The sequence below is a fragment of the Volvox carteri genome (assembly GCF_000143455.1).
Source record: "Volvox carteri f. nagariensis unplaced genomic scaffold VOLCAscaffold_13, whole genome shotgun sequence".
Lineage (NCBI taxonomy): Eukaryota > Viridiplantae > Chlorophyta > Chlorophyceae > Chlamydomonadales > Volvocaceae > Volvox > Volvox carteri.
This window is the reverse complement of record NW_003307556.1, coordinates 503,998-527,092: the sequence shown is the minus strand read 5'-3', so window position 1 is coordinate 527,092 and position 23,095 is coordinate 503,998. Positions and strand designations below refer to the sequence as shown.

The 23,095-nt window shown below is 57.7% G+C and overlaps 3 protein-coding genes across 3 annotated transcripts in view; 2 read left to right on the top strand and 1 right to left on the bottom strand.

The window, feature by feature from the left end:
- Positions 1–2,041, top strand: part of VOLCADRAFT_89510 (uncharacterized protein) — a gene marked incomplete at both ends in the record, with an annotated part of 5,312 nt that extends 3,271 nt beyond the window's left edge. Inside the window, one exon of the mRNA XM_002949207.1 lies at positions 142–2,041. Coding sequence (XP_002949253.1) covers positions 142–2,041 — 1,900 coding nt within the window. The remainder of the gene's footprint in view (positions 1–141) is intronic.
- A 4,994-nt stretch (positions 2,042–7,035) lies between these two features.
- Positions 7,036–8,803, top strand: VOLCADRAFT_104190 (uncharacterized protein). The gene is made up of 3 exons (XM_002949206.1): positions 7,036–7,265; positions 7,621–7,749; positions 8,128–8,803. Exons 1-3 carry the CDS (start codon positions 7,102–7,104, stop codon positions 8,219–8,221), a joined length of 387 nt encoding a protein of 128 aa, XP_002949252.1. The 5' UTR covers positions 7,036–7,101; the 3' UTR covers positions 8,222–8,803.
- A 2,635-nt stretch (positions 8,804–11,438) lies between these two features.
- Positions 11,439–15,148, bottom strand: VOLCADRAFT_89508 (uncharacterized protein; the record flags this gene model as incomplete). The annotated part of the gene is made up of 10 exons (XM_002949073.1): positions 11,439–11,582; positions 12,159–12,167; positions 12,386–12,601; positions 13,135–13,191; positions 13,454–13,540; positions 13,785–13,879; positions 14,283–14,331; positions 14,436–14,489; positions 14,856–14,936; positions 15,122–15,148. 10 exons carry the CDS (start codon positions 15,146–15,148, stop codon positions 11,439–11,441), a joined length of 819 nt encoding a protein of 272 aa, XP_002949119.1.
- Between the last annotated feature and the right edge of the window lie 7,947 nt (positions 15,149–23,095).

Sequence of the window (23,095 nt, the reverse complement as noted above, 5' to 3'; positions counted from 1 at the left end):
CGCCCCCCCTCATCCGCCCCCTCATCAGGCCCCTCATCAGCCCCCTCATCAGCCCCCTCATCAGCCCCCTCATCCGCCCCCTCATCCGCCCCCGCATCCGCCCCCCCATCCGCCCCCTCATCCGCCCCCTCATCCCATTAGGTGGTACGCCTACTTGGTTCAGTTTCTGTCCTTCGAGCTAAGTCGTGTAGCCCAGGCGCTGATTGCCCCCGAGGCCCCACCCGGCTGGCAGAAGCTGCTGAATAGGACTCGGGCGGAGAAGGAGGGAGGAGGGGAGGGAGAGAAGGGGGGGAAGGGGAAGGGGAAGGACAGGAAAAAGGGAGACGGTGGCGGTGGTAAGGGAGGCGGTGGTGGCGGAGGTAGTGGCGGCGGTGGTGGTGGCGGCGGTGGTGGTGGCGGAGGTGGTGATGGCGGAGGTGGTGGTGGCGGAGGTGGTGGTGGCGGAGGTGGTGGTGGTGGAGGTGGTGGCGGTGGTACGCAGGCAAGGGTTGCCACCACTCCACACACCGGGGCTCCCGCTGGGCCTCGAGGCGGTGGTGCCCCCCAGCACCCCCTCTCCACTGGCGGTCACGGATCAGAGGGTGGGGGGGGAGGGCGTGACGCACCCGTGGAAGTCTGGGATGCCGAAAGTCGACAGCCAATGCGACCGAATACGACGGGCCCTGTGGCTGGACTCGGAGCAGGCACGAGGGACAGCGCCAGCGGCGGCGGCGGCGGCGGCGGCAGTTCGACCCTCGCCGACGTGCTTTCCAGGGCCTCCCAACTAGCCGCCTGGCGCAACAACAGCACCATGATGGAGCTGCTGACGGAGAACCTCCTGGGCCGCCGCCTCCGACAGACGGTGGCGGCGGCGGCGGCGCAGCCGCCGCCTGCTGCCGGCGGCAGCGGTGGTCGTGGTGGCGGCAGCGGCAGCGACCAATACGCGCAGGGCACTCTCGGCGGCACCTTCAACATGCGTGGTGATTCGCCGGAGGCACTGCTGGGCCAGCCGGAGCGGGACGCAGAGGGCCGCCGAGTGGCCCGTGGGTCGGCGGCGGCGGGTGCGGCAATGGCGGGACTGGAGGAGGACCTCTGGCGGCAGATGGACACGGCGGCCTCGCGCAGCCGTGCAGGGGGCTCGACCGCGGGAAGCATCTGGCAGGTCAGCGGCAGTGGCGGCGGCGGCAGGGGTGGTAGTGGCGGCAGTACGGCACGGGGTATGGACGCGGCCGGCCGGGACCTGGGGCTGCCGGCGGCGGTAGCGCCTGGGGCCGCCGCTGCCGCCGGCGGCCGCGGCGGCGGCCCCGGCATAGAAGCTTGGTGGCGAACGTCGACTCCAGGTAAGACGACTGCAACTCCGGCGGAAGCAGCCCCCCCGACGGCGGCGGTATCGTCGGGTGGTGCTGGCAGCGCAGGGGCTGCTGGCTTGGCCGGTGCTGGCGGCGACGGCCTTGCGGCGATTCGGCCGCCTGCGGCAGCGCTGCTCCGGGCAGCAGGCTTCACACCCGAACAGGCTTACTCCGCTGCCTCCGCGGCTGGCTGGATCGGAGACCCCGAGAACCGGGTGCAGGGTGCCGACCGGCAGCAGCAACACCAACAGGATCTACAGAATCTACAACAGCCGTCCCGGCAGCAGCAGCAGCAGCAGCAGCCGCTATCCAGTACTCAACAGACGGGGACGCCTTCCCCGGTGTCAGGTGGCAGCGACTCCGAGTCAAGCCTCAGCCTGAGCTCCGGCTCCGGCTCGGGCTCAAGAGGAGGTGGGCTGTTGACGATGCTGAGGGCGGCGGCTGCGCGGGCTCTGACGGGGGGTGATGAGGCGGAGGCATGGGAGGTGTTGATGCAGCCGCAAGAGGGGCTCCAGGACGGGCTCCAGGACGGGCAGGAGGCACCCGATTTCCCCGTAGAGTCCGGGGGTGCGGGCCCCCAGCAAGGGATGGTGGCGGACGGCAGTGCGGGTTGGGAAGATGATGGGGACGTGCGGGAGTGGGCACACGGCGGCACGGGGGATGCAAGTCAGGAGGACCTGTGGAACTGGATTCAGAGCGATTACGAGTATTAGGGACATGGGTGAAGTTGCTAAGGCTGACAGTGGTGTGCTTGTTTGCGTTTGGATAGGGCATTTCGATTGATGTTAGCTGTTTCTCGGAACCCTTACTGGTACATGGCCAGGAGATTGTGTGCGGGGGGACGACGTCTCCCTGGTGGTATTCTGTATCCGTATTCAGTGTCAACAGTTATCCGTACACTGTTGGGTACGATCAGCCAATGTCCTGCTTACATGGTAGTTGGAAGCCTTACAAACAAATTCATATAAATCCGTCGGCATGAGATTTGGTCTCTGGCGATATTTAGATGTTACATGAAAATCCGGATCGGTATCGTAATGGCATTGATGTTGTGGAGAGTCTTATCCAAAGCTGAACATGATGCCAGTGTGATACGTCATTAGTTCGTGTTAGAGATAAGAGTCCTTCAGTGAACACATCACTCGCTCATATCGTTACACAAGGAGAGAGAGAGAATGGATACGCAAGCAGTATATAAGCATACCGTAGCCAATCCTGATCCGATGTCGTATTAGGATAACGGCAACTAATCAAACTACCGAAGTGTCAAGCCTGAGTGTACCTAAGAGCACTTTCCAACACTCCCACGCGCTCAGGACTTGCACACGTTCATCGCTATACAATGCTTCTCAAACTTCTCAGTTGGTAAAGGCTTCGTTAAGCAATCAGCTACCATATCTTCCGACCTGCAATCTACCATCACAAGCGTACCGAGTGCTACCTGCTCCCGCACAAAATGATAACGCACAGAGATGTGCTTCGATTGCTTCGAAACAACCGGATTGCTCGCCAACCGAATTGCGCTCTGACTATCGCAATTGATCTGCGTTGGCTTGAGGTCGTAGCCCAGATCGCCAAGTAGTTGTCGCAACCATAAAGCCTCCTTAGCAGCTTCCGAAACAGCCATATACTCAGCCTCCATAGTGGACGCAGCCACGCTCCGCTGAAGTTTGCTAGCCCAACTAACTGTACCACCATGAAGAGTAAAGACGTAACCAGACGTTGACCGCCGCGAGTCAGCACAACCCGCATAGTCAGCATCGCTATATCCGACCAACCTCTCATCTGCTCGTTCACCACCTAGGACTAATCCGTAATCGGACGTTCCTGCCAAATAGCGTACTACCTCCTTCGCCGCTTTCCAGTCCGACCTGCTAGGATTCGACATGTGACGCGCCAAAACTCCCACGGCTTGTGCAATGTCGGGACGAGTACATCCAGACACGTACAACAAACTGCCAATTAACTGGCTATACGGGAAACGCTCTCGATCCAGCCGATCTTCCACTGCAGCATTAGGTAAGACGGTTCCAGGACTCATAGGTACAGACTTCGGCCGTGCATTAGCCATGCCATAAAGACCCACAATGTCCTTAACCATACGCCCCTGAGAAACGGTAATTACCCTGTTCGCTCGATCGCGCTTAAGGGTAAGACCCAAAAATAAACTTACCTCTCCTAAATCGCGGCACTCAAACCGCCGCATGATAGCCGCCTTCACTTCTGAAACGGCTCTCTCGCTCCAAGACGCAATCAAAACGTCGTCTACATAAACCAAAAGATATACAACCTCGCCTTGTTTACGGCGAACAAATAAACTAGGGTCCGCACTCGACGCGACAAAGCCCATCGACACTAATTCTTCACATAACGTGTCATACCATGCACGCGACGCTTGACGAAGGCCATACAAGGCCTTATGAAGAAGACAAACTATCCCCGGGCCTCCCTCTTCAAAACCGGGGGGTTGTTTAACATAAATCTCTTCTTCTAAATCGCCATTCAAGAACGCAGTTTTCACATCTAATTGGTGCAATTCCATGTCTGCGCCAGCTACCATGGACAAAAAGGTGCGCAAGGTAGTGTGACGACTCACCGGCGCAAAAACCTCCTGAAAATCCACACCCTCGCGTTGCATGAAACCCTTCACTACTAGGCGTGCCTTGAACCGTTCTATGGCACCATGCTTGTCACGCTTCAGCGAGAATACCCACTTAACGTCAAGAGACCTGTTGTCCTTGGGCTTCGGCACTAAGGACCAAGTACCCTTCGCACGCAAAGACTCAAGCTCTTCAAGCATTGCAGCACGCCAAAATTCAGCATAGGGAGATGCCATTGCTTCCTCGTAAGATTCCGGAATATCGACATCATCATCCGACTCTTCCTCCATCTCTACGCGGAAAGCAAAACGTTTGGGTGGAACTCCGGCATTGAAACGCTTTTCCCTACCAAGAGCTAACGGCAAATTATTATTCGTATTGGACGGTCCTAGATTTGACGGCCCTGCGTCGGACGGCCCTGCGTTAACCAATCCATCACTGGCCTCCTCATCCACTTCACCGTCATCATCACTATCAGACTCGGACCAATCCGACGCCTCATCGTCATCAATCAACGGCCCCGGCTCGTCATCCGACCCCTCGTCGCCAGCCGGCCCGCCTACAGGATTCATCTCGATCTCGACCAAGGGCGCCCTCCTGGGGCCCTCATCATCAGTACCGGAAGAGAGCGACTCCTCTATCGAATCGAGCAAATACGCGACACTATACATGATTCCCTCATCGAAAACCACATCTACACTAACACGAATCCGCCCTTCTGCTGGGATCCATACGCGCCACGCACTAAATTTAGGTTCATACCCAACTAGGATACCCTTGACGCAGACCGGGTCAAGTTTATTTCTAAGCGCCTTCGGAACCTGTACATAAGCCACGCACCCGAATACCCGTAGCTTAGAAACGTCCGGGGGCTTTCCAGTAAACAGCTCCCACGGCGTCTGTACAGTCCCCTTCGTAGGACACACGTTGCGCAAGGTGTTGGCCGTCATTATTGCCTCTCCCCACAGCTCCGGAGGTACGCCCGAATCATATTGCATGGCCCGCACACGCTCCAGCAAAGTCCTGTTCAGGCGCTCCGCTGCTCCGTTTTGCTCTGGTGTATACGGGGCCGACTTCTCATGCACAATACCCCTCTCAGAAAAGAAGGAGGCAAGGCGATCGTTGACGTACTCCGTGCCGCAATCAGTTCGGACGCAACGAACTTCTAGACCAGTCTGCCGTTCCCACTTAGTCAAAACCTCACGAACAGCAGCGGGGACTTCGCTCTTTGCGCGAACGCAACGAACCTCGGAGTATTTGCTAAAATCGTCGTAGAAGGTAGCGAAGTAGTTGGCTCCACCCAGCGACGTGACCGGCATCGGGCCGCAAAGATCATATGGACGAGATCGAGCACGCGTTCGCCCTTGTGCGTCGATGAATGATGGGGGCTGCGGGTCATTTTTCCCATAACGCACGGCTCGCAGACCTTGCTCTCCGGACGAAGGCTTTCCTCGCGGCATATGGGCTCCGAATGGACCAGGTCGTCAAAAAACGGCCTATCAAAACGGGTGAGGCTAGCATGCCCCATGCGACGATGCAAGGTGTCTAACTTTTCCTTGGGAAAGCGATGCAGTGATAATGCCCTATTCCACTCGGCATCTGGCTGCGCAAGCACGATGTACATCCCGTTCTCCTCGAACACATCGACAGCGGGAATTCCGTCTATTGCTATATACGAGCAATCGGCGGACAGGACAACCTCTACCACCTGATCCGGGAAGGATCTCTTCAGGGCCTTGACTGAGAACAGGCGGTGTTGCAGGTCCGGAACTACGTGTACAGGTACCGACAATTCCGTCTGCCCTCGAAAAGAGGCGAAAACCGCCCTGCCCTCACCAATCGAGCTAACCGTCCGCCCATCCGCCACCTCAAAAACGACACCCTCGCCCTCGCGCACCGGCTTCAGACCCTCCACGTCCTCAGGCGTGAAGGTCAGGTGATCCTCGGCTCCAATGTCGAGAAGCCATTCACCGGGTGCCAGTCTCATTCCCCCAAGCGTGTTTATGACGCCAACTAGTCGCCGCCGCACGCCCTGGGCCTGCGGCTGCACTTGCGGTTGTTGTTGTCGTTGGCGCATGAAAGGCTGGGGAGGTGGTGGAGGGGGGAGGCGGCGGCGGCGGCGGTGGTGGTGGCGGATATGGCTGTCTAAGCTTCGGACACTTGGCAACTAAATGGCCCTGCTCCTTGCAGTAGAAGCACTTCCTGTTGTCCTTCCTTCTGTGGGGCGCCTGCCCGCGCGACGTTGTAGGCTCCCTTCACGGGCGACTTCTTGGTCTCCGAATCAATCTTCTGCTCTTCGAGATTATCCGCATCTCAACTTCTTGGACTCGTCCAACGTCGGTAGTATTTTCTATAACTGTGCGGATCATGGCATACGTATCAGGTAGGCCCCTCAAGACGTGGTCCACCGCCTCGTCATCCGCCAAACTAATATCGATGGCTGCGAACTCTAGTCGAAGCGCTTGGAACCTCGCGATGTAATCGCTGATCGTCTCGCTCGATTCCATCTTGAATTGGGTCAACCGTTGAACCAATAAGCTCTTCGCAGCTCGAGTCTGCTGCCCATACTTAGCCGCCAAAGCAAGCCACAGGTCGTACGCCTTCGCGTGACGCGCGTACAGGGGCTTCTCCAGGACGCGGATGAATTCCTTGATAACGCCCAAAGCTCGCTGGTCTTGCTCGTCTGTCACTACATCCCGCGTAGCCTGCACGGGGCTGATCGCGTTCGCTAGTCCTTTACGTTGAAGGACGCCGATGACGTGCTCCTTCAAGAGGTGAAAGGTGCTAATGGAGAAATAAAAATCCTCCTTATCTATTTTCATCCTTGCCTACAGCTAAGTCCGCACACAGCAGAAAAAGGCACCACCGGGCAAACGGATGACCGCACGCTAAAGCGCGGGGCTCATAACCTGTTAGAGATAAGAGTCCTTCAGTGAACACATCACTCGCTCATATCGTTACACAAGGAGAGAGAGAGAATGGATACGCAAGCAGTATATAAGCATACCGTAGCCAATCCTGATCCGATGTCGTATTAGGATAACGGCAACTAATCAAACTACCGAAGTGTCAAGCCTGAGTGTACCTAAGAGCACTTTCCAACAGTTCGCCATAAAGAATATATCGGTCACGTTAATTGCCGGGAAAAAGCTTGCCGTTCGCTTTCGGCTCTGATGGAAGAGCTTGCAGGGACACAGGTTGCTTTCCCTGTTCGCAACCGCATCTTTGCACGCTTAATCAACGGAGTAACCACAAATTTCGTCTGGAACTTGTACCTGGACCACCTGCTGCTGATCATCACTCAAATTGGGACGGTTGGGACGGTTATCTCCGCCAGGTGCGGTGCAGTGGCCAGAAAACAAGCAGCTAATCAAGCATCTGAACGATCTGCTTCCTGTGGGTCATGGCGCATACGCCTCACGCTGCGCCCCAGGGCTCATACCTCATCATTGTTTCCCTCAAAAGCTCTTAACCTTAATTACCAGAGTGACCTCATACCCCAAACCTTCCACACAGGGGCCCGCCACACCAGACTCCACAGAGATATAAGATGGTCTTTCTCCGCATCGAAGTCCACCTCTTTACCCACCCCGCTCCGTCGTCCCAGAATGCCTGATCCCTACCCCCACATCATCTTGCACGTTCTTCACGGGACCCCAAACACACAGTGCCTACCCCCTACCCCCCCTCAGGCAAGACGCCACCTTTGACGGGCGCACCACCTTCAGCATATCTGTGGTGTTGGGTAAGCGGGAGGACCCCACCTTGGAGCTGGCGGCCAGGCAGCTGGTGCAGCAGCTGGGGGAGCTCGGTCACAGCAGGTGTCTGGGTTGGGGGCCGCGGGGGAGGGCTGGGCTGGGCCCAACGGGGCTGAGGAGGGCTGTGTGTAAGTCCAAGGATAAGACAGACACGACACCTTACCGGAACGCGGCTGCGAGTATTTCACATGTCCGCAGTAGGGCCCCACCACCGCTGTTTTAGGTGTGGGACTGGGCCAGGCGGATGGGTGGGCTCAGGTGTGGACAGGTGGGGGGAAGTGGGAGCGGTTGCTCATGGAATGTCTGTGAGATGTACTTTGCTATGTTGGGACTACCACTCACCTTTTCCCGCCGCCTTTCCCTCTTTCTCCCTTCAATTTCCCCGCTCCCCGCTCTGACTTTCTCTTTGACATATGCCTCCTTCCACACGCCCTCCCGCAGATCCATTACTTTGTGCCTAGGTCTTCGTGACCTGAGTCCGTCCTCAGTTCGGGAGCTGGTGGGGGCTGTTCGAGAGGACCACGCGTGGTGCTGACTGTAGCTAGCAGCAGCAGCTGACAGCACCCGACCCGACAGGCCGGCGGTGCTGGTGCTGGTGGACGGGGGGGGTGAACTGGGGCATTGCAGGCTATGTAGGCTGAACGAACGGGGGGCCTGCAGAGCCGCTGGTGTGTAGGTCAGAGAGAGGCCCGCTGGGAGTGGGGAGAGGGGAAGCAAAGTGGTTCCATATTCGATGGAGAGGGGGCCATAAGGGAGGCACGAGGTATGGGGAGTTGGTTCTAACTCCGGCCGCCAGGGTGTGGGTCCTGTTGCTGGTAAGGCTGGTGTGGGTGGCCGGGTGGCTGACCGGTTGTGGCGCAGTTCAGCGCGGTTCAGGTGATGAGCTCCCTCCGGTGCCCCCTTGCTGCGGCCCAACCCCTCCCAGGTGCTCAGTGTTGGGTGTGGTGACGACTGTGCACCCTGGACAGACATCTACCCCCCTACCTACCTACCTGCCTACCTACCTACCTACCTACCTACCTACCTACCTACCTACCTGCCTACCTACCTGCCTACCTAGCAATGTAGGGGTAAATCGTTTAGTCGCTGTATAGGATAAAATTTAAAAAAGCGGACCACATCTACACATTTTAACACACACATACACCTGCATACAGACAGACAGACAGACAGACAGGCACACGTACAGAGCACAGCTAACTATGGTTGCATGTCAAGGTGGGTTGTACCACAGTCGTCTTTTCGGAGTACCCGGCGGAGCAGTGCAATGTGCTGGTCGTGGTGTTTGGTGTTTCGGCTTCTGATTCTGATTCTGCTTGCTGGTGTTGCCTGCAGTGCATAATAATGAGAGGGGTCAGAGAAGGGGTGTAGGGGGACCCTGGGGTCAGTGGTGTATGCTCTGCGGGCCTCTGTAAGCCGCATGGTGGGCGGGAGGGAGGTATCTGTTTCATCAAACCGTTTGTCGCTATGTATGTCCGTGAGTGCTTTGGAGGTAGGTAGGTAGGAAACCCGGTGATGGCTGAATGGAAGGCAGTACAACCACTATTATGATGGTAGAGGCCCCCAGACGTTGAAGGGCAGATCCCCTCTTTTCCCCTCCTCCTCCTTTTTTTCCTGCGTTTGGATGGATTTCTTCACTTAGACATCCAGAGCACTGGGCAGAAATCACATTGTGTCGCAGGACATATCCTTTTGCAACCATCATCACAGTGCTTTGTTTTGATTCAACAGTCGGATTCCCCTTGATGTCCCCGGAGGCCCCGTCGGATTTCGTGCGCGCTTCCCCGAGTTGGCGGTTCGCTGCCTGGGGAACGCCGAGAAGCTTCTACAGCCATTTACTCGGGATAGGAGGCAGCAGCAGCAGCAGCAGCAGCAGCAGGAGACGGACTGCCGTTTCAAGCCAACCACCACCACAGTCCGGAGCTTCCTTTAGCTGCAGACCCCATCCTAGGCCTCAAGGCCTCCAGGCCTCAGGAGCCAATCCTTTTCCCCAAGTTACGGGTCCATCAAATCTCCCAAATACACAGGACGTGGCTATAGACATACGTACATAGATTATATGTAATTAAACTACACGGGGGCCCGTTGGTCCTCCTTCGCCATCCCCTTTGGAAACCCTAGGGGAATGCACCCTCAGGGTTGTACATACATACAGATGCGCTGCAATCGAATACACAGACCTACATTTTCAGATAAGAAATATGTACAAACACGTGTACGTACATACATACACACATGTACACGTATGTACACAAATACATATGTATGTATGTATGTACACACCATACGCACACTCCTCTCCGGCAGCAACTCGTCTGAATGTCGACAGCCACTTAACTCCCTTCCCACCCTATACCCCTCCAGCTCCCCTCCCCCTCCTTAAACTGTACTGCACTGAGTACTGCATTTCGGCTCGATGTCGCGTTCAGGACCTCTCCCCCGCTCAACCTCCCCTCCCGCGGAGTCCGACGGGAGGCCCCACATTGGGGGAAGGTGGAGGCCGTGTGTCGAGGTGCGGGTCAGGGTACTGCTGATCGACTCAGCCGGCAGACCGAACCCAGCCACCTGGTCGGCCCCCCTGGAGGGCCCACACGTCGCTCCCCATCCTCGTGCTTATTCGCCCGCCCCGGAAGGGCCCACAGACATACATACACAAAGCGGCTCAGATTACAAACACACACACTCTTTCCGTTGGGGCTGGGCAGCAGCCCCTGGCCAATGTCAGGCTCGGTCAGATTTTTGTACCCTTCACACGTATACACACACACGCGTGGCGCTGGACGACTGAGCGGTGTTGCGCAGTGTGTATTGGGTCAAGGAAACTACGTGTAGACCCAATACATATACACGTACAGTTGCGCCCGTGACCCCTGCGACCCTCGCGCCTCCGAGCGGCTCACTTCTTTTACACACCCATACCCGTGTAGACCCAATATACACGTACAGTTACACACCCACACACCCAATACATTCACTCAGTACGCTAGACACCGGCGCCAGCGGGATCTCGATGATGCGTATGTTGGCTGGCTGCTTGGCGGACTGGTCGGCGGGCATACAGTCTCGTCGCAGGTGCGCACATACATAAGCACAGGCCTAACCTACATACGCACAGACATGCGCACCTATTGGCGCATGTTCATATGAAAGCCTTTCAAGCAGAGCTAGCTATTGCTCGGTAACAACGCCCCTCGATATGATGAAATATCTTCGAATACAAATACACACCACCCCACTAACGCAAGTGGCCGTGAGGCACCAACTCGAGGGGCCTGATGTGTGTGTGTGTATATATGTGTGTCTCTCGTGATATGCGTCGTGATGCGTGTGGTGGCACAAGTACTTCAACACACACACGATTGCGCGCATGTGTATGTTCGCCACTCGCCCGCTCCCACCCCTCTGCAAGCGCATTCGATACTCAAAAAACAATTCTTTTGTCAAGCGTTGCATTCGCGCGCCACATCCTCCGCCTTTCCCTATCCCCACCTCCCCAATTCTCTAGGCAACGCACCTCTAAATCCTCCTCAAAAGCAAGGCCACCATCCTTCTTTCTCCCCTCCCCTCCCCTTTTTTCCCCCCCCCTCCAACCCCCCAGTCCCTGAAGCAGCCCCTCATGAGCCGCCACGAGGCTGACGGACAAGGGAAGACATACAAACTGACGGATGCTGCTCGCCGTCGTCATCCGCCACCACCACCACCATCCTCCTCCTCCCCCTCCTCCCCCCCATCCAGCACCACCCTGACCACCCTCACGCCGAGCAGGGTGAGGGCAGTGTGACGCCGTACGCTGCCTCCCGCAGCAACGCGTCCATGTTGGGGGCCACAGTGGGCATGGAGCCCTTGCCCTCCAACAGCCGTAACACGAAGATCAGAGACGCCACGCGGTCGGCATCCTGACAGAGGGAGATGGGGGAAAAGGCAAACAGGGGGGGATGGGGGACGGGGGGGGAGGACGAACCACGTGAACGAGTGAAGCTGGTGCCAAGGAAAGAGAGTACAAGAAGCAGAACTGACCAGTAGGCGGTTTTGAAGGAGACGACCTGCCTAGGAGGAAATGGGGGGAAAGGCGAATCACGAGCGAGTCAAGCTGTTGCCAAGGAAAGACTGCTGCGACGGCAGATGTAAAGAAGGCATAACTAACCAGTCGGCGGTTGTGAAGGAGAAGTCCTCGCGATGATGTTAGTAATCATAACGACAGCGGAAAACTACCTACCTAGCCGCCAAGACCACCAAAAATAAGAGCGGAAAGAAGAGCAGTAGACCCAAGCCGTACAATTGTAAAGGTAGGTGTAAAAGCGGCGAAAGAGTAAAAAACGATGACGCGAGCTGGAATAAATTTGCTCGCCGCCCTGGCGGCGGAATTGAAGAAGCTTGACCAAAACTGGCTTATTGGCTGGTCATGAAAAGCTGCTGGTGACGTGCAAATGCTCCTCCCAAACCCTCAAAAACGCGCGACTGACCCGACCCACCCAGCTATCCTAGGGGATGGGGAAGGGGGAGGGGGAAGGGGGAGAGGAAACCACCCCACCGCCAGGGGGGTGGCGCTGCGATCAGGCATGGAGAGAATGGAGGGACGGCTTTCTTCGAGCTGAAACCCACCCACCCATCTTTCCCCACCCACCCCCCCATCAATACCCCTTCCCGCCCCCCCCTTTTTTCCCCTCCCACCCCCCTTCCCGCCCTTCCCCCCCCTCACCATCTGGCCTCCCGCTGGACCGCGCAACATGAATTTGAAGTACCGGCCCTGTCGGAAGTCGTACGACGGCTCCGCTACGGCACTCTCCGGCAGGGGGCCATCTACCCCCCCCTGGATGGCCCCCGACACAATGCTGGCCCCCACACCCGTCAGGGCTGTGGTAAGCTCCAGGAGGAAACCGGGCTTATGAGCGGAGGGCTCACCGCGCACAATCACCTGCGTACGGCACCGTACGGCATATGGTAAAACCCATGGAAGGAGGGAAAACGGATGGCTGGGTGAGGAATCTGGGTCGTTGGGGAGAGTTTGAAGAAGAGAGAGAGAGAGAGAGAGAGAGAGAGAGATGAAAAGAGGGGAGAGACGAGAAGCGGCGGCGAAGGTGCAGCTTTATAGCTTCATAGCAGCATGCTACTGCTTCCTCGTATCTATTTAAAGCCATGCGCACGAGGACGACCGTGGATGGAGGGAAGGATAAGTGCGTGCAACCACCTTTGGACCTCCCTTCGAGCTGCCTCTGCGAACCGCTACAACTCACACCGAATAAAACCCTAAAACCTCTAAAACCTCTAAAACCCATTCCAGCTGAATCCATTTCGGCCACCATCGGAAACCCTAAAACCCAGAACCCTCCTCCGGGACCTCATCATCATCACCCAATTCGGAATCTTTCCACACAACGCCTCGACCTCCCCCCGCCATTCCCCTCCCCAGCCCCAGCCCCAACCCCTCATCCTCCCTTCCACATCCACCTGGGTCAGCTCCGGATGCGCGTTGTTGGACACCTCAATGGCGCCACACCTCCACTCCTAAACGGGGTGGGGGGGAAGGGGGGAGGGGGAAGGGGGAAGGGGGGCCAGGAAGCGAAAGGGTGGGGAGGTGGCGGGGATATTAAGTTGTAGAGGGGGGGTAAAGGTGGGGGGAGGAAAACCCAACCCAGCCCTACGGGGTATGTAAGAAGACGCCTCTAATCGGATTTCGGGTTTCATGCACGTATGCAACCTTTCCCTTACCCCCTTTCCCACCTCCCAAAACACACACACACGCACGCACACGCACGCACGCACGCACATGGGTCGTCACCGCCACCTCTGTACCGCAGACGATCAGGAAGTCCTCCAGTCGGGACCTCAGGGACTCCGCGGATGCGTCCTTGAGCTGCTCCAGGGGGGGAGAGGGAGGGCAGCGGTTAGGCGGCTTTAACCCCCGAGATGCTCTAACTTCACAAATGCCCTTTTGCCTCCTTCCCACCCGCCCGCCCGGACCGCTGGCCTTCTGTCCTCCCTCCTCCCCCCCTTTTTCCCTCTCTTTCCCCCCTCCCCCACTCCCTCCTCTCCCCCTCTCCTTCCCTCCCCCCCCTTCTCTCCCTCCCCCCCTCCCTGCCCACCCCCCACCCCCACACCTTCTTGCCCCGGAAGTCCGTTACCCAGAGACTGTCACGAACATTACCCTCCGGGGTGGTCTCCAGCAGGCCGTGCTGTACCCGTACACTCATACCTGTACGGCAAATATACGGTAAAATGTACGGCGTCGTATGTTGAGCACATGTGTTTGGGGTGATGTTGCGGCAACAGACGGTGAGTGGGGGATATGCATCGCGGGCGGGGGGGTTCCTGAGGGGCTTGTGTGGAACCTAAGTCAGATGGAAGGGGATTGTCCTGAGGAACACACACACATACACACATACACACATGCATATAGGCAGACTCCCCCCCTCCACATTTCGCTATTTTCACCTCATGGGGCGGGCCGGGCCGGGCCGGAGCAGGAGCCCCTACCCGGTTCCGATGCAACTCTCCAATCTGTCCTCCTTCCGCCAATCTGTCATGCTTCTTTTCCCCTCCCTCCCCCCCCCTCCCGCCCTCAGGNGCCCCCTAGCCGCCAGCCAGTCCCCACGCACCGTTCAGCACCCAGGACAGCACTCTCAGCAACCCTGGTGTGTCAGGGCCCTATGGAAGGGGGAGGGGGAAGCGGGGGAAACGCCAAGGGGGGGGGGAAATGCCGGGGGCCCGGGGATTGAATACACACAAATTCACACGTATTATACACACACGCACTGGGGAATCAACCGAACAACTGCCACTCGGGCTTCGAAGCCAGGAAGAGCCTCCAGTGGGGCAGGGGGAGGAGGAGGGGTCAAGAAGGCCGAAGAACGTTTTAGGGTTTTAGGGTTTTAGGGTTTTTTAGCCGTTGCCCGCTGCCACCTCCAGGTTTTACTAGCGGTCCTGGCACTGGCATATGGAGCAACGCTATGCTCCAGACCAGAACCAGAGGAATTCCGTTGTGACTGTTGTGGCCGTTTTTCTTTCCGTACCGATATTCGTTGGTCCGAGTCGGCGGTTTTTTTCGCCCATCTTCTTCCATCCCACACATATACATACATACATATTTGTGTCGTGGGTAGCTAAGGTTTTGCTGCAATATGCATCAAAAAATTCGCTTTAATCCGCCCGTCTCCCACCGCTTCCCGTACCTGTACGGTCAGTACGGTGTACAGCGGGTGGCTCTCATTGTCCACATCCACCAGGGCTGTGAGGCATTCTCTCAGCCGAGACTGCCGGGGGAGAGGGGAGGGACGGGGGTGAAAGGAGGGGAGATGGGTTATGACGAAGATGGAGGAAAGGGCGGGGAGAGGGAAAGAGGGGTTTACAGGGAAGAGAGTCTTTGTCTAGATTGCTTGTTGAATTCTTAGAAGTTGGGTTGTGTTCATAGTTCACGCGATATGGGTTATAACTTGACCATGTTCATGTACGGCGGATAGGTCATAGCAAAGTGCGGCTTGCGTTTAGGAGGGGTTGCCAAGCGACGGCCTCAGGCGCAGCCAAGGGTGGCGATTTCCCGACACACGAGCTGGGTAAGTCGGAGTAAGTAAGACAGAGAGACATTGAGGCATTTTTCCATCTAGGCGTAGCTTGGGGCGCGCTGCGGTTATCGACACCATATAATTCTCTATATGCACGCGACAAACGGACTGCCGCTAAGTTAAAATGGTCCGCATCACCTCATTATGTGCCTAATTATTTACCTCGGCACCGGGCTTCGTTGTGTATGGCAGAGACACGGCCTTTTCCTGCGCTGCTACGACAGTCACCATCGACCGTCGAAAGTTTGAAACGTTGTGCGAGATACGTAGAAAATGTGGGCGTACATTAAGCCCAGTAGAAAAATATGGCTTAACACTTTGCTGGTTCAGCGCCGAGGTCAGCATCTCTTCCGAAAGGGTTTCAGTGTGTTGCTAAATAACCGTTGTTACTCAATCGGTAAGATACAGGCAAAAACACGGAAATCAAGTTGAGAAGAGCGACTATCAGCATTGTCTGCCGATTCAGGTGTCCTGGACCTTGTTCCGACAACACCGCAGCTCCGAAACCCACCGAAGGTCGCGCGGTTTGGGCACTTAATCCATCCTTGAGAATGGCCTGCAATCCATGCACCCGTAATGAAAATTGAGGTTGTTCTTGCCAAGCTCGATACTGGCTAAATTTAACCAACAAATTACCTGGACGATTGGAAAATCCGCAGCACTGGAAGGCATACCTGACATGATGTACAATATTGACATACTGACCGCAGCTATGCTTATCTATGAGGTTCTATAATTTACGATACCTTGCTGTTGGATAAGCCCATAACTTGGCTGGCGCGCACACAAGCAATGCTCGCATGCCCCCGTCTGCAATCCCGCAGACATGGACACCGAACCTCTCGCAGCTTCCCAACATCACCCCACGGGTGCACAACCAACACCCTTACCGCCACCGCCACCACTGCCGCCACCGCCGCGCGTTTCCGCAACGCCATCTTCACCGCCCCGCAACCATGTTGACGCCGCTGCCCCTGGCACCTCCCACAACCCGAACCCGCACCCGAACCTCTCCATCACTATTATTAACACCATCTCTGCAAAGAAAACGAAGGATCAGGATCGCGAGCGAGAGTCGTCCCCTCCTCCATTCCCACCCCCGCCGCCGCTGCCTAGCTCCACAGCGCACCCCGCAGCAGTCCCAGCCCTCTCCTCCTCGCCCCCCTCTCCCTCCCTGGACTTCCTCAGCCCCACCTTCGACCCCCTGCGCGCCCTCCACACCCCCGACCTGCACCCGCCCCTACCCAATGTACGGCCCCTGGACAACGTGTCTCAGTGCCGCAAGCTCCTGCCGCCGGACCTGCCGGGGGCCATTCCGTTGGAGCAGCGAAAGGCTAGTGAGGTGGGTAACCACTGCCCCTTCCCTTTCCCTCATCGACAGTTACTGCTTCAGAATTGGTCTTCGAAATCTCCTATTCTTGAACATATCCGCTTATCATCCTTTGCTTTTTGCATTATGCGTCTCGTCCCACTCGGCTTTCCTAGTCCCATAGGCCTTGCCGTACCTTGTCGTACTGCCGTAGTTCTCAGGCCTTCACAGTCCTCATCATCATACCTTTACCCCCCCATCACCACCACCCCAGGAAGCTCGGAAGAAGCACCTGCGGTTCAAGGAGTCAGCTGTACGACTTAGGGAGCGTATCCGTACAGGCACGACCCATTCCCTGGAGCGCGTGATGGCAGCGGCGGCGGAGGCCTCGCCCGGGCCGTTGGATACGCTGAGGCGGTGGCATGCAGCGGCAGCGCGTGTGAGCGTTACTACACGGCATGGTACCGGCGCCCGCGGCCGCGCAACTGGCGTGCTGACGGCGTACGACAGGTTTATGAACCTCGTACTTCGCGACGTCAACGAGTGCTATACGGTACCAGTACGATACGTAAAAGAGTGCATTAGGCTCGTGGCAGCGGAGGCGCCGGCGGCGGCGGCGGCGGCGGCGGCGGTGAAGGGGGCAGCGACGGCATCGTCGTCGTCATCGGGTGGTAAAGATAGTGGAACTAGCGACCGCGCCGCCGCCGCTGTGGGACCTAGCGGCGGCGGCAGCGGCTGCGGCGGCGACGGCAGCTCCTCGGTTGCGAAGGAAGCACCGCCAGGGATGGTTGAGGTGTTGCGCACACGGGTAGTACGGCGGCGGGAGGTACGGCACCGCCAGTTGGGCCAGGTCTTCATCAAGGGGGACAATGTAGTGGCGGTGCACTTGGAGTCACCGGAAGGGCCGGCGGCGGAGGCCGAGGCCGGGCGTACTGCGGCCGTACAGCGAGCCTTGGCCTCGGTGCCGCCGGAAGCGGCAGCAGGACTGCAATTCATGTCTGCCGGCCGCTGAATTGGCCCCACGGGTCATTTCCGGCGGCGCCCACGTCACCATGGCCACATCACCACCCGGCAGTGGCAGGTGCACCGACGGTGGCGGCGGCGGCGGCGGCGCCGGAGCGCGGGAGGCCTGAAGGCCTGCGCTCACCTGGGGGTTCTTAATTAGGCAATCGTTAGGTTAGCCTACATAGGAGCTCTTGTACGGCGTTTATGTATGATGCTTCGCTGGGTGTCGGACATGGGTCGGGCGGGGGCCTTGCGTGAATTACGATTACTTCGGGGTGGAGGGGGTTGAGGTGGTTGAGAGCAGTTACCCCATCGTATTGACGCCGTGTGTGAGGTCGGGTCGGGTGGTGAGGAAGGCCGCTGGCTGGGGGAAGAGGGGTATGTATGTATGCATATATTTTTTTTGTTACATATTGAGACGGGCCTGACACAGGCCAGGGGCACCTAACCGTATACCCCAAGGAGAATGAGCGACTGCCGAAGCACTCCCCTCCTTGTGTGTGTGTGTGAGGGGGGTGCAGAGGGACGCGAGGGGCCGCTATCCCCTCCTGCTCGACCGAGGGCGTGCAACCCCCCCCCCCCCGCGTTTCCCCCTTTTGTCAAAAAGGGGAGCGCGGTGGCTACCAAGGCCCTCAAACAACCAACCTCAGCACGCGCTGCTGCGGCACGTTTCCGTCCATGCAGCCTTTGCACCACCTTGAGCAGCAGCAGGTGCGCGGCTTGCTGCCCACCCCGGGTGGGTCCTTGCAACACCCCCCGTGATGAGGGGCCGCCCTACCGGCCTCTTATTAAGCCCGAAAGCTGAACCCTACAACAAAAACTGCCCATCACTAAGGCCCCTCCTCCTCAACGAACTACCTGGCAAAACCCAAACCACCATGCAAAGCTGTGTCAGGCCCCGATCAGCCAGCCAGCCCGCGGCCGCACCAGGGGGGGGTGTTTCAGCCCCCTGGAGGGGTGGCCCGTCCCGGTACGCGTCAGGCAGGCGGGGCGGGCCAAGGTGTCAAGGCGGGAGCTTGTCTGACGGGGCTAAGGCTCGCTGGTGGGGCAGCACCTCACCAGATCATTATGTATGTCTTCGTGTACAAGTGTGTGCTTAAGACGGGTGGGGGGGAAAGACGAACCACGTGAACGAGTGAAGCTGTTGCCAAGGAAAGAGTGTACAAGGAGTAGAACTGACCGAAAGGCGTTCTTGGGTGGGGGGCCCGGGGAGGCTCCCCAGCAAACACACACCTGCTGCCCAGGCCTGGGGGGTCTGGCTGAGGCCTGGGGGCAAGTTGGCCGTGTGTAACCCGGACTTCGGAGCCGGCGAGGTGTGTATGTGTGTGTATGTGTCCCCTCCCGGGAGCACAGCAGCCGGCTTATCAACTCCGCTGTCTGGAGGCCAAATGAACAGGGCTGTTCGGTTCGGGCTGTGCTCGCGTAACCTAATAGAGCCTTCGTGCGCAGCTGGAGAGCTGCTGTCGTACCCCTCCCCCTCCGCCTCGTGCTCAAGCTTGCCAGCCAGGCGGCTAGCCAGCCCCAGCAGCTCTGATCTCTCGGGGGTGCTTATGGCCGAGGGAGAGGTAGAACAGTATAGGCTGGCTAACAGCTTTCGGTATTGAAAAGCTTTTTACATCCAGGGATGTTAGCTTTTTATTGTAGTAAGAAGCTCACTACCAGCAAGAGTGTGAGGGCCACCGCGTCGCACCACGGTCACTGTATACAAAATCCATGCGCCACTGGTAGGCTTTGTTCATTCACAGATTTCCAGGAAAGAAACTCACTTTCCATGTACTTGTCCTCTGTGGCTTTGCATGTACTTCAGAGCATCGTATCCTTTTGTTTTGTTGTCCTCGCCCAGCAAGGTGCGTTTTGGGACTACAAAAGGCAGTTCTCTGGAAAGGTGCCGTAGTTCGATAAATTGATCGTGGTCAGTTCCCTTGCACGACCTTGCGAATCTTTCTCCCGGGTCACACTGCTAATCTGCTTTATGTTCCGAGTGTTTACTGTGCTATGTACTCGAACCCTCATTTCCTAAGTTCGAAGATTGATTGTGTGATTGGGAGGTGCGCATGACACATGCCGGATCGCAATCTTGTTAGTAGATTTGTCGGGTAACTGAAACGGAGAAATTGGGGACTCGATAACGATTATGCTCTATTTCTATACTTTATTTTTTGCTGCTAGGGGAAGCGAGTATTGCTGCTACTGGAAAGAGGAAGGCAATACAAAATGGCGTCGCCCTGTTCATTACTATGATGAGCCTATGCCTGAATTCGGCATGCCAAATATATCTTCTTGCAGAACGTTAAACATATAATGCAAGCCAGTTGATCCATCTTGAGTCCAACAGCTTACAGCCGGGACCGTCCGTCGCAAACGACGCTCGCTGTTGTCACTACAGAAAACGGACAAGATTTGCACTTGCAGCATTGCATTTTTTTGCATAGCCTTAGCTTTTCTGCCTAAGGTGGCAAGGGGCGTCGGAGCCGGAAGGCACGCCAGGTTGGACAGCTTCGCTGGCATTGGTGACAAGGAGCAACATTCCTCCAAAAAGTGGTTGCTTAAGCACAAAATCTACCCTTCAAGCCGAAAGGTTTGGTTTCAAAGAGCTGGAATCCCTCGGCCGCGACTTCTCTGTCGGACGGCCTAACCGTTGGACAATCGCGCGGGCCATCGGGTCACCTTCCACCCCTGCCAAGTTCATGGCACCTCAACGCTGATACGAACAGGTACCAGACAATAACTGGAACATCATACGGGATCAGCGATAAGCAGCGGACAAAGCAGCGCGCGACGAGCGTGCAGGCGCATTTAAGCAGCCTAACGCCTGTTGCTAACGGACTGACGCGCCTGACAATATGGTTTGCACACCTGATGGCATGGTAAGCCAAAGAAGGTCGTTCCTTCGTCTGCTTCTATATGCCTTAGTGGCTTTCGTGCGTCCTCATGCGGACTCATGTGCCCAACAGCACACGCGCCTGCCGTGGCCCACTCGTGACCACCTGCTTGTGCAGTCCTTTGCTTAGGACCGTAAGATAGAACCGTAAAGCTTGTGACGTGCTGGGTCGGGCGTCGGCACACAGTACCATTCCCACTCATCTCGCACATTTCGTGCTTTTAGAGCCGCTTTCCATCCTAGGTTCTCCGGGCGCGTTCTCCTCTCCCCAATCACCAATCGTCCTTTACTTAAAGCAATTGTTTTAGAACCTAAGTTTGCGGCAACAGCAGCAATGACAGCCAATCCCACAAGATTCTAGCGCTGCTGGTTGCGCGATGCCACTTTTCAGGACGAGCCGCCAAACCAGATGAGCAGCACTATCCCAGCACCAGTGCGCACAACTACTATAGCTGCCATCCCAGCCGTAGCCTAGACTCCTTACGCCTTGACCCCACACCCCGGTCAAACCCCTCTCACGCACTCATTCTCTCACGCACCTTACTAGCCTACCCTCATCCCTTGCTTACCTCCACACACGACCCCCTGATTCCCTCCCCTGGCTGCTCTCCGCTCTGCGTTACTGTATCGCCTTTGCCGCAGGCCGCGGGCAGCTGGGAGTGCATCGCGCCTTCAGCAGGGGATTGTCGTACCGATGACGACGTGGAAAGTTCGGGCGACCACTGCGACGTTTCCCTGACAGTCCCGGGGTTCCTTCGCTACAGCCCCCAACCGCTCTGCGTCATTGGTGTGCCCGCCTCAGCCGGCGCCTCGGCAGTAGCAGGATCGGGCTGGGGCTACGGCGGCGGCGGCGGCGGCTGCAGTAGCGGCAGCAGTGATTGTCAAGGGACCCCTGGGGGAGCTGCCAGCCGCAGCAGCAGCGGCAGCAGCAGCGGCTTAGAGCCACCAGGGCCGTACACCTGGTCCGCATATGCCGTACTGCCTGCCGGCGGCTCTGCGCCCGTCGACATCGCTGACGTAGCGGCCGCGACGACGGCGGCCACTACAACCAGTACTGCTGCGGCGGCAGCGGTGGCGGCAGCGGCGGCTTCCACCAGCACTGATGGGGCCGACGCCTGTAATGTTCCATGCCTTCTTCAAGCCGGCATACTTTACAGCAACGACGCGCTATCGGAGCTGTGCGGCTACAGCCGTCAGCAGCTGCGCTGTGGCGGGCTCGAGATGCTACTGCGGCCGCCGGCTGGAGCCACAGCCAGCGGTGGCGGCAGCGGTGGCGGCTGTAGCCCGGCCGAGGCAGCGGCCCCGGGGCCCTGTCAGGGGCTACAGCTCCTGGCGGCGGCGCTGGCCTCTGGAACCCCATCTCGCCTCGAGCTGCCTTGCTTCCACAGCTCAGGTCGGCTGCTCTGGTGCAGTTTGGCGGTATCACCGGAAAACGGGGACTGTCGTGACGAGGAAGCGACTGAAATCGCCGAAGGCGACGTGTGTACGGCAAGTATGTACGGCGGTAGGCTGGCGGTGCCGACGGCGGCGGTGGGTTGTGGCTGGCGGCGGCGGCATGGATCCCCTGGCCCTTTCTTAGGACGTAATGGGCTCGGAGGGGGCTGTGGCGGCGACGGTGGCTACAGTAGCAGCAGTAGCAGTAGCGGCAGCAGCAGCAGCGGCGGAGGGCGGGAGGGCCAGGGTCTTCGCAGTGAACCGGCGAGATGTCCGAGAGGCGCAGGCGGCCGCATCGCAAAGAGTCACAGCTGCGAATGCGACGTCCGGGCAGTTGGGACAGTTGGAGCAGTTGGGCGGCAACCGTCAGATGACCCACAAAAGTTCCGTCGGGAAGTGGTTAGTCATCCGTTGCAACCGCAACGACGACGGTTACATCAACAACTGCAAGAGTTACAACCACCTGTGTCATCACAAATACAACAACAGTGGCCGCAACCCAAAAACCATCCTCAAGGCATTCGGCTGGGCCAACAACATCTGCAACATCTGCAACAACAGGAGCAGCAGCAGCAGCAGCAACGACCAGAACAGCAGCACAACGGACTGGGCCATCATGGCCACAGCCGGGGGCAACAGGACACCCCTCAGAGATCGGAAACCCCTCAGGACAGAGAACATCCGGGACGAGAAGGGCGAGGAAGACAATCCCAGCCGACTAGTTTTCGCGATGAACAGCAGCAGCAGCAGCAGACTCAGACTCAGACTCTGGCTGAGGCCCCCGCGCAGACGCAGCAGGCGCCTGTGCGGAATCAACATCATCATCACCATCATCATGATGATGATCATCATCATCATCGACTTCGCCATTATTATTATTATTCCCCACGGCGATTCCTCGTGGTTTTCAATGACATTACGGCTCACAGGAAGCTACAAGAGCTGCTAGTTCAACAACAACAACAACAACAACAACAACAACAACAACAACAGCAACAGCAAACCGCCTCCTCGGAGGCCGGAGATTCACTCCCCCCTCCTCCCCCCCCTGTGGAGCCTTCCCCGGCTGCCAGCGACATCCGCACCACCGCCACCCCCGCGGCACTAGCACCAGCACCAGCAGCACAGGCTGCGCCCACCTCGATCCGCCCCCCGTTCAAAGCCCCCCCACAACCCAATGCGGATTGCTGCTGCTGCTGCTTTTCCAGCCCCCCCCCTGAG

What these genes read in the sequence shown, in the direction of transcription:
- VOLCADRAFT_104190 (XM_002949206.1), top strand. Translation starts at nt 7,102, where the DNA reads ATGGAAGAGCTTGCAGGGACACAGGTTGCTTTCCCTGTTCGCAACCGC. An exon ending in GGGACGGTTATCTCCGCCAG is followed by an intron (nt 7,266 to 7,620) that starts GTGCGGTGCAGT and finishes ACCCCCCCTCAG; the next exon opens with GCAAGACGCCACCTTTGACG. An exon ending in GGGGAGCTCGGTCACAGCAG is followed by an intron (nt 7,750 to 8,127) that starts GTGTCTGGGTTG and finishes GCCCTCCCGCAG; the next exon opens with ATCCATTACTTTGTGCCTAG.